This window comes from Portunus trituberculatus, chromosome 3 (genome assembly GCF_017591435.1).
Source record: "Portunus trituberculatus isolate SZX2019 chromosome 3, ASM1759143v1, whole genome shotgun sequence".
NCBI classification, from domain to species: domain Eukaryota; kingdom Metazoa; phylum Arthropoda; class Malacostraca; order Decapoda; family Portunidae; genus Portunus; species Portunus trituberculatus.
Window position 1 is genome coordinate 9375255 of NC_059257.1, and position 15784 is coordinate 9391038.

Consider the following 15784-nt stretch of genomic DNA (forward strand, 5'->3'; position numbering starts at 1 on the left):
ACTCATACACAAAATTGATATTTTACACTTGTAACTTACAAATATTTGTCCTTTTTTTCTACCAGAGAGAGAGAGAGAGAGAGAGAGAGAGAGAGAGAGAGATAATCTTTCACCTCTTATCCTCTCACCACCTACCCCCTCCTTTTCCCTTTTTCCTTCCCCTCACCTCCCCTCTCTCTCCCCTCCCTCCTCTCTCTCTCTCTTCCCCTTTCCCCCTCCCCCCATCACTAATCCCTTCCATTTGGCTTTGCTGTTATTTATTTTCACAGCAAGTGGTGAAGTTGACACACATACACGCACGCACACACACACACACACACACACACACACACACACACACACACACATACACAGATACACAGATAATGGAGGGTATTCGTGCGTGTGTGTGTGTGTGTGTGTGTGTGTGTGTGTGTTAGAGTTTACATAATAGTGGTAGTGCTCTCTCTCTCTCTCTCTCTCTCTCTCTCTCTCTCTCTCTCTCTCTCATCACAGAAGGGAAATACAAACAGTAAGGGTCAAAATGCGTGTTTATAAAATCTGTGAATAGTACATTGTTGCAACACACAGTACTGAGCATTGGAAACTGCCTCACTATTACTATTATTGTTAGTAGTAGTAGTAGTAGTAGTCACGTTGGAGGATAAAAGAAAACTACAGTCAGATCTGGACCGCTTAGCCACTTGGTCAGACAAGTGGCAGAGGAGCTTCAATGTAGATAAATGTCAAGTGGTAGCAATAATGACCATACCGATTACTCAATGAACGGTTCCGAGCTGCTCAAGGTGGATGAGGAAAAAGACTTAGGCGTTACAATTACCTCAGACCTCAACAAGTAAACACTGGTGGCAAGTCGTTAAAACAGCAAACAAATTGGTTGGGTTTATCGGAAGGACTTTTACCTATAGCTCGTAGAATCTGTAGTGGTAGCAGAGGCACACAGACAGTCTTGTTAGGGCCAGTAGTGCTGTTGCTGTCTGTTCCTTTCTTTGTATTCCTTTTCATTCCTCCTCCTCCTCCTCCTTTTCCTCCTCCTCCTGTTCTTGCTCCTTTTCCTTTTCCTTCTCCTCCTCCTGCTCTTTCTCCTGCTTAGTGTTTTTATTCAATATACGTGTTTTTAAGGGTGTTTTGTTCAATATTAAGTGTCTTAAGGGTGTTTTGTTCAATATCGAGTGTTTCTAAGTGTTTTTTTGTTCAGTATTGTGTTCTTTAGAGAGTGTTCTGCTCAATATGTTCTTCTCAGTATCGTGTGTTCCATAGAGTGAGTTTTGCTGAGTGACAAGACGCGACACACACTGACACACTCCACCAGCGCAGTGTTCCTTGTTGCTCTGTTAGGGAGGAACAATTTGACTCTTTTCCCCCGTCAGTCATTCATCTCTTCTTCTCAACTTGTACCAATATTTCACCTGCCCTGAGTGAAAGTGCCCATGCATTTACCTAGTTCTTGCGCACACACACACACACACACACACACACACAGAGAGAGAGAGAGAGAGAGAGAGAGAGAGAGAGAGAGAGAGAGAGAGAGAGAGTCATGCATTTTCAAGACTCATCATACTCCAGAATAGAGGAAGTCTTATATGTGACAATTTCAACAGCTCATCTTATCTCTATATATACAGCAGGAGGAGGAGGAACACAGGAAACGGGTAAATAGATCTGTTGTCACTCTTACATATTCCTCTGTGATAACGTTAGGCAACAAAGGCTAAAGATAGAAAGGCATAAAGTTTCTCACCACCTCAATCTTTGTTTTGCGTCTGGCAGGTTAGACAAGGGAAGGTTAAACTCTTCAGTACTGGGACGCATTTTTACCTTGAATTTGTGTGTGATTAGACCATTTTATTGACATTAGGAAGGGTCTATGGAGGTGAGAAGATTAATGGCCACAGTCTTCACTATTTTAATCCACCCCAGTTAAGTTTCTGAAGCTGTATAAAATCGCCAAATAGTCACAAGAAAGAATATGGAAACGCGTCACGGTACTGAAGGGGTTAGGTGACGACACGTAAAGTTAGGCTATACCGAATGAATTGTCAAACGTTTTTAATAAAGGTATATTTTTCATTTTTTTTTTTTTTTTTTAGTTTAGACACCAATATTATGTTCACTTATCACTACCACAATCACCACCACCACCACCACCACTACCACAGCAGTATATGAAGTCTTAACTGGCCTGCACAGTGTTGGGGCGAGGTCAGGCAGGCGGTATTTGGTGTTCCCGTCCATGTTATCACTTGCCATCTCATCAAGTATTATTGCCACTTTGCCCCTCCCTGGTCCTCGCTGGCTGGCCACTCACCCCTTCCATCAACTCAGCAGAAAGATATACAGAATTTGAACTTGGGTGTGATCAATAAAATGAGGCTTGTGTGTGTAAAAGCTTTGTGTTGAAACCAGTAGCCGTAGTGAGAGAAAAACTGAGACGGGGTGAAATCTGAAAGTGCCGCCTTAAAAGCAGAAAAAATGGTGATATTTGGTATAATACTGTACATTTGTTTATTATGTGTAGATATATCGCACTATACATACATGCACTCTGAATCAATATGTTGTACGTTTTTAATCCCGTAAAGTGTGAAATAACTATATGGACATCAACCAGTAGTCTCGTTTGTGCCGCCCCTTCAGAAATGGCTCCCGATCCTGCCTCTATCATTACGCCGCTAACCCTTTTAATACCATGACGCGTTTTCCCATTCATTCTGCTAAATATTTGGTGATTTTATACAGCTTCAGAAACATATATGGTGATTTAAATAGTGAAGACTGTGTTCATTAATCCTCTGACTTCCATAGACCCCTCGTAATGTCATTAAAATCGCGTCACCGCACCCCAAAACTCATGGTAAAAATGCGTCCCAGTACTTGAAGAGGTTAGAAGCTTGGAACCAATGTATCTTTTCCACATTTCTCTCCCAGTTTACCACTATTACTTTATTATTAACACTACTATTTTATATTTAAGATCGCATTGGGTCCACGCGCATGCTCAGAACTTCAGTCAGGCAACCAAACGTGGATTGAAACCAGACCAGACCACTGAAACCAGACAACACCGCTCGCCACACCCACTGCCTTCTGACAAGCTACCATGGTGCCGCCGCGCTGTGCCCCTTCTGAAGAAATCACAAAAATGTCTGGTATCTTTTATTTCTCACAAAGGTAATCACAAAAACGTCTGGTCTCTGGGTATTATTGCAGTTTGAACCAGTACATCACCTCTTCACGTTCTCACTGTCTACATCACACTTCTACGGGCATTTGTAACCCTATTTTACCCCTTTGGAAATAATTAATAACTTCAGGACAGATTCTAGGTTAGGTTAGGTTAGGTTAGGTCTACGAGCTCTTCTAACCTCAATTTACCCTTTTGGAAATTAATAATAAATTCAGGACAGAATCTAGGTTAGGTTTCCCCACCCCAAAATCCTACTTTCCCGGGAGGCTCCCAATCTTGGTAGACATAGGGAAAGAGAAATATGATAGGCTATATTGGTTGACACTAGATTTACCCAAATGTAGAACCAGTGACCTCAACATTGGAGACAAAGATTTCAGAACCAAGCAAGAGATTGTGTGATGTGTGGAGCAGATAAAAGGAGACTTGCTAAGTTTACAGTGTCAATCAATATAGCCTATCTTATATTTCTCTTTCCCTATGTCTTACAAGCTTGGGGGCCTCCTGGGAAAGCAAGGTTTTAGGGTGGGGAAACTTAACCTAACCTAAATTCTGCCCTGAAGTTATTATTGATTTCTGAAAGGGAAAATGGGGTTAGGAATGCCCATAGACCTAACCAAACCACCTAAACTAACCTAAATTCTGTCCTGAAGTTGTTATTGATTTCCGAAAGGGTATTGATTTCCGAAAGGGTAAAATGTGTTGAGAATGTGTTGAGTGATCTGTGGTGTATTGGTTGAAGCTGCAATAATACCTACATTTCAATAATATAATTGATACTTCTCTATTGTCATATATTTCTTCCTGACCTTCAATCTTCTCTCCTTGTATATACTTAGACTAACTTTTCCTTCCAGTTCTTGTTTCCATATCTATTTGTCCCATTCCTTAATTTTTTTCACTTATTTCATCATTGTTTACATTTCCCCCTCTCAAATTCCTATTGTTTTCCTATCTTATTCACCCTTTTATCCACCTATTCTGTTTACTTGCTATTCTCATCTCTTCTACTCTATCTAGCAGAGCATTTCCCTCACCGCTCAATATGTACTGTAGGTATTTTTGCTGTCCTTCCATTATTCTTGCCTTCATACTTGATAACCCAGTCTCTCCTCTTACCGCTGTTTCTGGCTATACAGTTTGGTGCAACTAATATTTTTCTACCTACACTATATTCTATCTGTAATCTCTACTTCTTCCTTAGTAAAGTCTGCCATATTGGTGCTGTAAAGACTGGATGGCAGAGTTGTGCTTTTCCAGTGTTTTCCCTGTCACTACCCTGGAGCAACACCTCACTGTGACTGAATGGGTTAAATTGGCCATTCTAGCAGCCTTTTCCATCATGTTCTGCTTATGTACTTCAGAGAGGTTTTTGGTGTCATTTATTGTTACTCCTAAATACTTTGCCTTGTCTTTTACCTGTATCTCTGCTGTTTCCCGTGGCTTGTCTTTCATATTAAAAATTGATAGTATTGGTCTTTTGTTAGTTAATCTCCAGACCACATTCTCCACCTGTCTCCACCACCTGTCCACCACTAGCTCTGTGTCTTCTATACTACTCGCTAACAACATTCCATTATCTGCAAGGAATAAAGGTGTCACATTTAAAACATCATCTCTGAGGCACAAATTTAGACTTTCTAATTTCTGTATTATTTTGAAAGGTATTAATTTGCAAAGTGTTTAGGAGCCTGTACATCCCCTGCTGTCTGATGCCTCTTGTTACTGGTAGTGTTATATTTTTTGTTTCATCAAGTTTTAGTCTAACTTTGTCTCCAGTGTAAAGTTTTGTTGTAAGGTCTATTACTTTTTCTTTTATTCGATATTCCATTAAAATTTTGATCCTATAGTCCCTTCTTACATTGTGGAAAGCTTTGGAAAAATCTATTGCTATTATTATTAAAGATTTTTTACTTTTCAGTGATTTTTCTACACAATATCTGAATCTGAACAGGCTATTTTCTGCCCTACCTCCCTCCGTAAATCCTGCCTGATTGTTCTTAACCCAGCCATTTCTCTACATGTTCTTGTATACTTATCCTTAACACAGCCATTAATAATTTGTACCTATGTTGGTTAAAGCTATTGGTCTAAATTAATTCATTTTTGGTTTGGCAGCGTTGGGAATGATCATTGTGCTGGATTCTTTGTGTGTGTCAGGGACTTCAGCCGAGTGTACCACTTGCTGCAATGCACAAACTAAGCTGTTTAACAATAGTTCACTTTGTAAGAATGCTTTATAAAATTCCAGCTTTATTCCATCAGGACCTGCAGCTTTATTTCCTTCCATTTTCTTCAAACATTTTTAACTTTGTCTTCCTTTACTATTTCCTCTTCCATCAATGCTATGGAGTCTTGTATCTGGAAAGTCATGTCCAAGTGTTCCTTAATTTCTATGTCACGTTTCTCTACATGTGCTGTGCTTCTTCCTCCTTGCTGTCCTCTTTTTTTTCCTTTCTTTTTTATACCATGTGGGCTTTTCACGGGAATTTCTGGGCTAAAGGGGATACTTTTTGTGGTAACTCCTATCTCAAAGTCCACCCGCTAGGAAACCGTTGCCCAGAGTGAGGAAGCCCAACCTACACTCGGACCGTGGACAGGATTCTGCTGACTGCTTAACATAACCTGCTTGTATTTAACTCATGGTAGTTCTATCTCTTTCCTTTATGTATTCCTCTCTTTTTTCAATATTTCATACTTTATCTATATCATTTTTATGTTTCCCATATATTGTGCTCCATTAATCTTCCGTCTCTTTGGTTACCTTGTCCGTTTCAATTTTCCTGTTGTCGTTAACATTTATACTTTATCATCAGACAGCTTGTTTCCTTTTCTTTTTCTCCTTTTAACATTATTATATATTTCTAAGTATTTTTGCCATTGGTTTTATCTTCCTTTATTTCTTTAACTTTCTTTTCTTCACTGGTACATTTCTTTCCTAATCAATGACTGTACCTTTGCTTTTTGTTCCATATATAATGTGTTCCAGCACTCACCTTCTTCTGCACTAATTGCATTCCTACGCTTCCTGTTAAGTCCCTTCAAATATCTCTGCCCTTCCTAACCCAACCATCCACACCACATGCATTACCCAGCCTTCCTAACACCACTAACACCCTGGATAACAACACTAACTTCATTACCCTTCCTAACACCACACACCCCCAATAACACTCCTCTCTTTAATTTCCCTTCTTATTTCCTCTGTGGACCAAGCTGCTTCCTCCTTGCTTTGGTTTCCTACTTTCCTTCTTCTTTCATTTTAATGTATTATTTGCTGCTTTTAAGTATTTCTACCTCTAAATCTTGGATGTCTTGTGCCCCTTCACTCTGTACACTTTCCTCTAGTTTATTTTCATATAGAACTAAAGATTTGCTGTCTGTTTAGTAGTATTTTCTATCTCCATTCACTCCTGTTATAGTGCTGTCTTGCTTGTTGAACCTGCTGTCTGATTTCACTTAGGTTATGGTCGGATAAACCTTCTACTTGTTGGTCTTTGTCTATTTTCATTTTTTTATATTTGTTGTAAAAGCTTTGTGAAACTAGTGCTTAGTGTCTGTAGCCCTGGTGAATTCCCCCGCACAATTGACATCATCATTGGGCATTATCATTTTATACTTCTCCATGCATTCTAATATCATTCTTCCATTTCCATCTGGCTTTTGTGTTCCTTTGAATCCCACGTGGCCATTCAAGTCCCAGATTGTAAGCAGTGGATGTTGTGCATCTTCTCAATTTCCAGTTTCAAAGTACAATTCCTTAGTTTATTATCTACACTAAAGTACACTACAGTAATGTTAACCTGTCATTCCTTAACCCCTTCAGTACTGGGACACATTTTTACCATGAGGGTTGTGTACAATTAGATCATTTTACTGACATTAAGAAGACTGTATGGAGATCAGAAGAGTAATGGCCACAGTCTTCACTATTCTAACCCATACATAAGTTTGTGAAGCTGTATAAAATCACCAAATAGTAAGCAGAATGAATACGGAAATGCGTCATGGTAGTGAAGGGGTTAAACAGCACTCTCTACTAACTTTATCTTTGTTGTTGTGGTATAGAAACATTAATCCTCCTCCTTTTCTATCCTGAATTTCTCTCATTACCTCTACAACATTTATTTCCCTACAAAAGTTGACATCTCTTACTTTCTGTTGTGTCTCAGATGGACATAACAAAGTGTTCTCACTCACCAGTTCTTCTAACTCTTTGGGTTGAACCTTTGATAAACCTTGTGTATTAATTGCTCTGATAATTATACTTTCATCTCCACTATTGCTATTTCTACCTATACTATTTCAATTGTCACTTAGTCTGTGTTTGTCTCTGCTTATCTGACCATGACTGTCAGTGTGTCCTGTGCCTTTGGTTCCTTTTCTTTGTGATCCACCTGCCCCTTCTCTCCTTTTCTCCTGCAATTCCTCTCTAGGTCAGTCGTTTGCTTCTTGTGTCTTTTGTTCGGTCTGGTGCAATAATAATCTTCTCAACCATATCAAAAACATAATACCCATATAACACTATTTTCTCAAATATTGCTATTTTTTCTTTTTTATTTATTTATTATTGATTATTTTATTGAAAAGTTTCCTTTCTCCAACATCATTTTTGTACAGTGTGTAAATACAATCTTACAAGGTAGGTATAGGTGACTTTTAAAGGTGCATCACTGATCTTATCCTTGTGGTGACATCAGAGAGAGAGAGAGAGAGATTTGTTAACACACACACACACACATTAACACTCATAATAATTATAAAAATTAACACTGTTGTTACTACTACTACTACTACTACACCCTCACACATCCATTCCAAATTTCTCTTCCCTATCACTACACAGTATGCATTTGAGGCGGGCAACAGCAGGAAACACTGAGAATTGAGGGAAATGTTGAGGAGTTGACGCGGGGCGGGGTGGGGGTTGGTGGGGCAGGGTCTGGGTCCGGGTCATGGGGGACCCCGGGCGGTCTGAACAGGGGTATACATAACCATCACCTTATTTACCACAGTAATGGCTATTTATCTAGTGTGGTGGTTGATTCTGGCTTTGCTTCACTCTCTGGGTCTGGAAACACAGGGGGAGTGGAGGCAAACATTGCTGGACTGACCATGGGGGAAGGCAGGGGTGATGCGCCCCCCGTGGGTTCAATATTTACGTACGTAATTCATTTTAAAAATCGTCAAAAGAAAAAGGGCTCCCAGACTGGTATACACTACACTTTTAGACGCGATAAATAGGATAACTAATAATCGAAATATAATATTCCTACCGGGTGGTTTGTTTACATAAAGCGGTCCATCGAAAGGTGTTTGTGTCAAATTAACGGGTCACAAACACATCATAATGTCGAGATGGAAAGCTCACCCAAACTACGTTATATTACATTTTCTGAATAGGAAAAATATTCGCTTTCCAGCCAAATAAAGAAAACACAGATTGCTTGTCGTATAAAGATTTTTGTTTTCTAATTTGGAACCGTTACAATTTTTTTATTTGAAAATACGACTAGTTAGACTAAATCTTATAGAATATTGTTACTTGGGGCATGTTTTTCATATATTTCCAGTGTTATATCAAGCACCAAAACAATCCTAGGCGTGCTAATTAAAAAAAGTTATGTATTACGCAGTGACTTTTAGTGTTATTTTTTCGCTGAACCCAAACACAGCTGGACTCGATTTTATTGTGGCTTGAAACTTGCTTTGCTTTGCCAATAACAAATCAGATATCAGAACAATGCCAACTCCATTAATAAAGCAGAAATATTTTACCCCTTACGCCGAGATGGTTTTTTTGGCACGTTTAGTCAGTGACTCCACTTCCCCCGCCCTCATTCCCACACTCCTCCTCTCCCTTCCATCTCCTCCTCCTCCACCTCCTCCTGCTCCCACACTCCAGAAAACACCAATAAACACATGCAAAGCCAAAGAATAATCACAAAATACAGAATGAAGTTTCCGTAGTAATGGGAGGCGGCGGGGTCGAGCGGGGCGGGGCATAGCGGGCTGGTGTGGGAGCGGGGATTTCACGGGTTGGTGTTTGGTCGAGACCGGAGAGGGTGTTAGCGTGGGTGGTGGTGGTGGTGGGAAAGGTAGCGGTGGGGGTGTGGTGTGGTATGATATGATTGTAGTGGTGTGGTATGGTGTGGTATGATATGATTGTAGTGGTAGTGGTGTTGTGTGGTTTGGTGGTGTGCGCTGTGGCGATGGTGATGTGGTGTGGTGTGGTGATTGCTGTCCACCTAATATCTGATTATTAAAGACAAGACATGGAAGCCACACTAATCTCCGGGAATATGGAATGTAACATTTCAAGGGGTATGAAAAATGAATTTATGTCACCTATAATGGCTACCAACCAACACAATTGATCCTGTTCGTTTATTCTACCTAAGGAATGTAGATATATGAGAGGACCTCATTTCATAGGTTCCAGTTTATTTTGTGATAAGTAATAATCATTCACAGTATGGATGTGTGTGAGGGAGTGTAGTAGTAGTAGTAGTAGTAACAACAGTGTTATTTTTTATAATTATTATGAGTGTTAATGTGTGTGTGTGTGTGTGTTAACAAATCCTCTCTCTCTCTCTCTCTCTCTCTCTCTCTCTCTCTCTCTCTCTCTCTCTCTCTCTCTCTCTCTCTCTCTCTCTCTCTCTCTCTGATGTTACCACAAAGATAAGATCAGTGATGCACCTTTAAAAGTCACCTAAAACTACCTTGTAATCAGATTGTATTTACACACTGTACAAAATGATGTTGGAGAAAGGAAACTTTTCAATAAAAAAATAAAAAAACAGCAATATTTGAGAAAATAGTATTATATGGGTGTTAGGTTTTTTGATATGGTTGAGAAGGTTATTATTTCAACAAGTAGAAGGTTTATCCAACCAGAACCTAAGTGAAATCAGACAGCAGGTTCAACAAGCAAGACAGCACTATAACAGGAGTGAATGGAGATAGAAAATACTACTAAACAGACAGCAAATCTTTAGTTCTATATGAAAATAAACTAGAGGAAAGTGTGCAGAGTGAAGGTACAAGACATCCAAGACAGATTCTCAGTTTTTCTGTGAACTTTGTGTCTGTCAAAGATGAATGTGATCAATCTGTGTGTTATTGATTCCTTTGTGGAGGCATCTCTGTCACAGGAGGAAGGAGAGACTTGTATTTATTTGTTAGGAGTTGGTGAGTGCCGTTTGTGTGTGTAAGGAGGGCTGAGTGGCTGAGTTGCACATCTTCCCTGTGTGTTGGTGAGTGCTGTTTGTGTGTGTGTGAGTGGTGGTGTTTGTATGTGTAAGGAGGGCTGAGTGGCTAAGTTGCACATCTTCCCTGTGTGTTGGTGAGTACTATTTGTGTGTGTTTGTGAGTGGTGGTGTTTGTATCAGTAAGGAGGGCTGAGTGGCTGAGTTGCACATCTTCCCTGTGTGTTGGTGAGTGCTGTTTGTGTGTGTGTGTGAGTGGTGGTGTTTGTATCAGTAAGGAGGGCTGAGTGGCTGAGTTGCACATCTTCCCTGTGTGTTAATGAGTGCAATGACGGTTTGTTTCCCCCACAGGACGTACTGCACCGGTGGCGTGGCTTTGAGGGAAGCGTCTCTTTGTGTTCCTGCCCACCACTTTACTGAACACATGAAGGTGCTCCAGAGTTTCAAGAAGGGTGGCACACACACTTTGCTGCACTACAAGTAAGGCAAACAAGTTGTCAAGTAGTAGTTATTTTGACATTGTTGCCAGTTTTTCTTGTCCCTCCAACTGCTAATTCAGTACAAGGGCCTGATCTGTCTTTGTATAAAGTACTCTTTGCATGTTTGGGGGGCGGCGGGTTCCACTCACAAAGTATTGTTAGATTGGGTGGAATCAAAAGCTTTTCATCTAATCAATTCCTCTCCTCTGACTGACTGACTGTCTTCAGCCTCTTTCTCACTGCCAAAATATTGCATCTTTTTAATTTTTCATCTTATCACCATTTTCATGCTAACTGCTCTACTGATCTTGCTAACTGCATGCCTCCCCTCCTCCTGCGGCCTCACTGCACAAGGCTTTCTTCCTCTCATCCCTATTCTGTCCAGCTCTCTCATACAAGAATTAACCAGTATTCTCAACCATTCAGACCTTTCTCTGGTAAACTCTGGAATTCCCTGCATGCTTCTGTATTTCCATCTTTGTACAACTTGATGTTTTTAATAGGAGATTTCAAGACATGCTAATTCTGTACCAATCTTTTAGTGAACTTGAAATTCAAGTGGGCTTTTTATTTAACTTTTGTTGCCCTTGGCTAGTTTCCCTCTTCCATAAAAGAAAAAAGAAAATAGTGTGGCTTTGCTTGGCTGGGTTTTTGATCTCCCTTCCTGTACCACAAATGTGATTACAAGTGAGAAGTTTTCACAATTTCTGATTGATAAGATGACGTGAAGGAAAAGGATTGCTAAACATGAACGTTTGTTGACTCCTTTCTTTTGTTGCAGGCTTTGGAGGTCCAGCGGCACACTGCACACTGCTTCCCTAAACATGTGTGCAGAGTGCAAGACAGGGGCAAGGATGGAGGATGCTGCAACATTGACAGCATCTTTGATTCAGGCTTTCTTTTTTTGTGGAAAATAGTGTAGACAGTTTTAACCAAAGGATTGTATGTCATCATTCATATTCATAGATTTCATGACCTTTGTGCATCAGATCACTTCATTACATGTTAGTGTGTATTTAGTTACAAGGAGTAACAGTTTATGAGATTTGTAGGGTGTAAAAAGTGACTTATAAGAGATCTTTCATTAGGAAGATTTGTGTCAAGGTGTTTGTTTATCAGCATGATCTAGTTGTCAGTCTTAACAGTCCACATTGTACGCACATGAACCATTGACCACTGCACTTCCTGCAGATGGAACTTCAGTCAGCACTGCAAGGTGTGTGTGTGAGGGCGGGGAGGGTTAGCTTTGTGGGCAAGTGTGCCAGTCATGCCTTTTTTTTATGAAGGGAAGAGAACCAGCCAAGGGCAAAAAAGAAGAAAAGATTAAAAAAGGCCCACTTGATGATGTCAATGTCTCATTTAGGGCAAAATGATGTGTGTGATGAGGTTTATGTACATTTTTGAGTGAGAATGTTTGGACTGATGGAATAGTAAGTTTGTCAACTTTCTAGAGGTTCATTGTTACTGTTCTGTGTAAGATTTCAGCGGCCATATTGTACAAATCGTCATAGCTAGTGGTGTGACCATACTTTGTTGGGATGCACAGTCTAACTATTCCCAAAGTAGTAATATAAATTGTAGAAATGATGTCAAGGATCTATTTCTTTGTATACACATAAAAAGTTGACAAGTGATGAGCCCAAAGACCAGCAGTGCAGTGGAGTGACGGTCAGGCATTCAGTGAGACCTGAGGCTGACTGTGTAGAATGCGGCCCCAGAATGATGGTCTGTGTTTTGTGTATTTATGGTGACAATGTAGTGTTGCAAGGGACAACATGCTGTTTGAGAGCAATGCCATTGTGAAATGTTTAAAAAGTCATTGTACAGAGTTGATAGCTATACTACTATTATGTTCTGATATTCAATTTTTTTGTTAGACAAATGTATTGATGGTAATGATTGTAAAAATTTTTCTAAGTTGAAAATTTTTGTAGAGTTTTCAGCTTTGTGTAAAATGTGTTGATTGAATAAAAGTGAAGGAAGGGAGACTCTTCAATGTATTTTTAACCCAAACATACATCTGCTCTTTCTCCGGAGACTCTTCGGAGTATTTATGACTTAACACAGTTTTTGGGGCTGTTTTGCAGGGATTTTTTGCCATTTTTTGCTGCTTTTAGCATTTTTTAGCTTTTCAGGGCAGTTTTGCAAGAATTTTTGCCCCTTTTTTGCTGCTTTTTAGCATTTTTTCAGCTATTTTTACAGTATTGGGGCAGGTTTTGCAGGGATTTTTTCCATATTTTCCTGCTTTTCAGCTATTTTTCACTAATTTGATTTTTTTATGCATTTTACTGCCCAATTGAGTGAGCATCTGGGATTCTTTGATCTGTACAATAATGGTTTACAGCTTTAGAAAGGATTGATTATTCAGTTTTATTTGCCAGCTGGAGTGGTGGTGGTGCATTGTGGGTCTTACCAGGGTGAGGTGAAGAAGTGTATGCAAGTTTCATATTGGTTGGGTCAGGTTAAGCTCTAGAGTGGTCAGGTAGGTTTGTTCCATAAATGTTCCTAATAAAACTGGAATGAACAAATGCAATATCAGTTTTCTTTATCAATATTTATTATTAGTAGTAACACCAGTCATGTGGGTCCATCACAGAACATAAGTAATAACATTACACTTGCGTGGGAACATTCACATTACATGGAAGGAATAAATAACAGTACAAGACTGATTGGCAACATGTATTGGTTAGGTTACATGAAACAAGGCAGTGTCCTCCCTCCCTGGATGACGCCGCGTTTGTCAGGGCAGAGCTGGTGCGAGGCAGTGTGTCCAGCCTCCCTGGATGACGCCGCGTTTGTCAGGGCAGGGCAGAGCTGGTGCGAAGCAGTATGTCCTCCCTCCCTGCATGACGCCGCGTGTCAGGGCAGAGCTGGTGCGAGGCAGTGTCCTCCCTCCCTGCATGACGCCGCGTTTGTCAGGGCAGAGCTGGTGCGAGGCAGTGTCCAGCCTCCCTGGATGACGCCGCGTTTGTCAGGGCAGTGCTGGTGCGAGGCAGTGTGTCCTCCCTCCCTGGATGACGCCGCGTTTGTCAGGGCAGAGCTGGTGCGAGGCAGGGTCCAGTTCCTCCGTGGTAGGCGCAGAGAGCGAGTTTGCGTCTTCTAGTGCAAGTTGGCTGCCGCAGGTTGGGGTGGACAGGACACACTAGTTTAGTTCTCCCTTCAGTAGTGGCAGGAACTGAAACAAAATAGCATTTTACCTTTACACTTTAATCATGAACGACCTTGTCCTCAAATGTAGGACAGGTGAGGTGTGGTGTGGTGTGGCGTGGCGTGGCCTGGCGTGCCCTGTAAAGGTTTAGTTGCACGCCCTATAAATGTTTAGTGCATTCCATTTTACTCAACGCTAAGGAACAATTTACTAGTTATCTCCAACCCTCACTTTAATTATAAAAACCAGTCACCAGTATTCCTCATTCTATTCTGATCACGAACCTTGTGAGTTTTGCTTTTATCACCCTCCTCGTTATATTGCCTTTTAACACCAAGACAGGACAGTTCCTGACAGCCTACGCCTCATGGAGGTGGTGAAACGGCCCGGCCCACGGCCCCTACCTGTGCCGGACCACACGCCTCCTCGGTCTGCGTCATCTTCTGAAGAGGGTGAAACAGATGCGCCTCCACGAAGTTGATAGTGCGCAGATGTAGGAAAGCCGGTGCCAGACTTGACGGGTCGTGCTCCACCTCCTGACTGACGCCCGAGACTTGTTTGTTCCATGGTTAGGGGATGGCCGGCATGACCCGACCTTGTCCCTCGTCGTATACACTGCCCCTTGTTGTACACTCCTGCAAGGCTGCAACAAGAAAGTCACCAATCATCAATCAAGAAACATCCTTCACCTGCTGTCATTAATTAATTCCTCTAATGACTAATCCAAGACCTCTGATATAGGGACAAATTGCACAGTATGATCATTGTGACTTGACTAATTAAATGCACCTGCGTATACACTGAAACACTAACTAGCGTGTGGTGCACCTACCATGTGCACCACAACACCCCAAAAATTATTACCCGATTGTTCCTACACTTGCTGCACCAGAGACAAAGACGGATAATTTAAGAGCCTATAAAATATTGCTACAGCCATTTTAGCAGCTTTCACAAAATCTTTAGAGGAAACAATGCGGGGTGCCGTGACGTTAATGCATTAACATTTGGCTTTATGCTTTACATTTATAATGGTACACCGGTTCACACAAACTAAACTGGGGCCGAAACGTCACAGCACCCAACAACTCGCTCACACAACTCAACCTCCCACTGCCCTAACAACTCTTCACGTAGCTCATGCCAAGGTTCGTGACAGCCTGACCTACATCTGCGCCACCGCTCAGTGAGGGGAGGCCGAGATACACTAAGGGAGACCCAAGAGCCACTTATAGCACCCTTCAGCCTTGCTATCAATGCACACCAAAGCCATGAGTTATGAGCATGTGCTGCGAGCATGTGCTGCGTTCAACAAACATGTTACAACTTCCCATTAATAGAACACTACGCGTCGTTTTATTACGGAATGGCAACTTACAAAGCGGATTAACTGTTACCAACCAAATAACTAAGTTGAGGTTTAAGAAATACACTATAATCAAAGCGTTCCACGAAGTGCCAGGCAACACTTCCTATCCTCTATACACAACAAGGAACTTTCAAATACTCCCGTTCATGAGAAATGGGTAAAGGTCCTTCACTACATACGGACACACGCCAACACCACCACTGCACAGTGTAACATACCTTCCCGACACACAAGAGGAACATCACCACACACAAGCCACCAAACCAACCAACACACCTTATAACGTTACTCAAACTGGTGGCGAGGCAGTGCACCAACCAGCCAGACACACCTCTCGCCGCACACGCGTCTTACCTGCACCACGAACACACAAGAAATCGTCCCCCTGTC

The 15784-nt window shown here is 41.3% G+C and overlaps 2 protein-coding genes across 4 annotated transcripts in view; one reads left to right on the plus strand and one right to left on the minus strand.

The window, feature by feature from the left end:
- The window catches only part of LOC123507688, a 145122-nt gene extending 132260 nt beyond the window's left edge, over positions 1-12862 (plus strand). For both annotated transcript variants that reach the window (XM_045260830.1, XM_045260821.1), the window contains exons 3-5: positions 2975-3171; positions 10747-10875; positions 11656-12862. In XM_045260830.1, the coding sequence (XP_045116765.1) occupies positions 3101-3171; positions 10747-10875; positions 11656-11791 (336 nt within the window). In that variant the 5' untranslated portion in view covers positions 2975-3100 and the 3' untranslated portion in view covers positions 11792-12862. The remainder of the gene's footprint in view (positions 1-2974; positions 3172-10746; positions 10876-11655) is intronic.
- Positions 12863-13542: 680 nt separating this feature from the next.
- LOC123509357 lies at positions 13543-15784 on the minus strand. 2 transcript variants are annotated; one of them, XM_045263614.1, is made up of 3 exons: positions 15671-15784; positions 14430-14668; positions 13543-14052 (listed from the first exon to the last, which is right to left on the minus strand). In XM_045263614.1, the coding sequence occupies exons 2-3, from the start codon at positions 14590-14592 to the stop codon at positions 13907-13909; spliced, it is 309 nt and encodes a 102-aa protein (XP_045119549.1). In that variant the 5' UTR covers positions 14593-14668; positions 15671-15784; the 3' UTR covers positions 13543-13906. The 2 variants fall into 2 exon arrangements, with proteins under 2 accessions (XP_045119549.1, XP_045119557.1); XM_045263622.1 differs by lacking the exon at positions 15671-15784 and adding an exon at positions 15613-15636.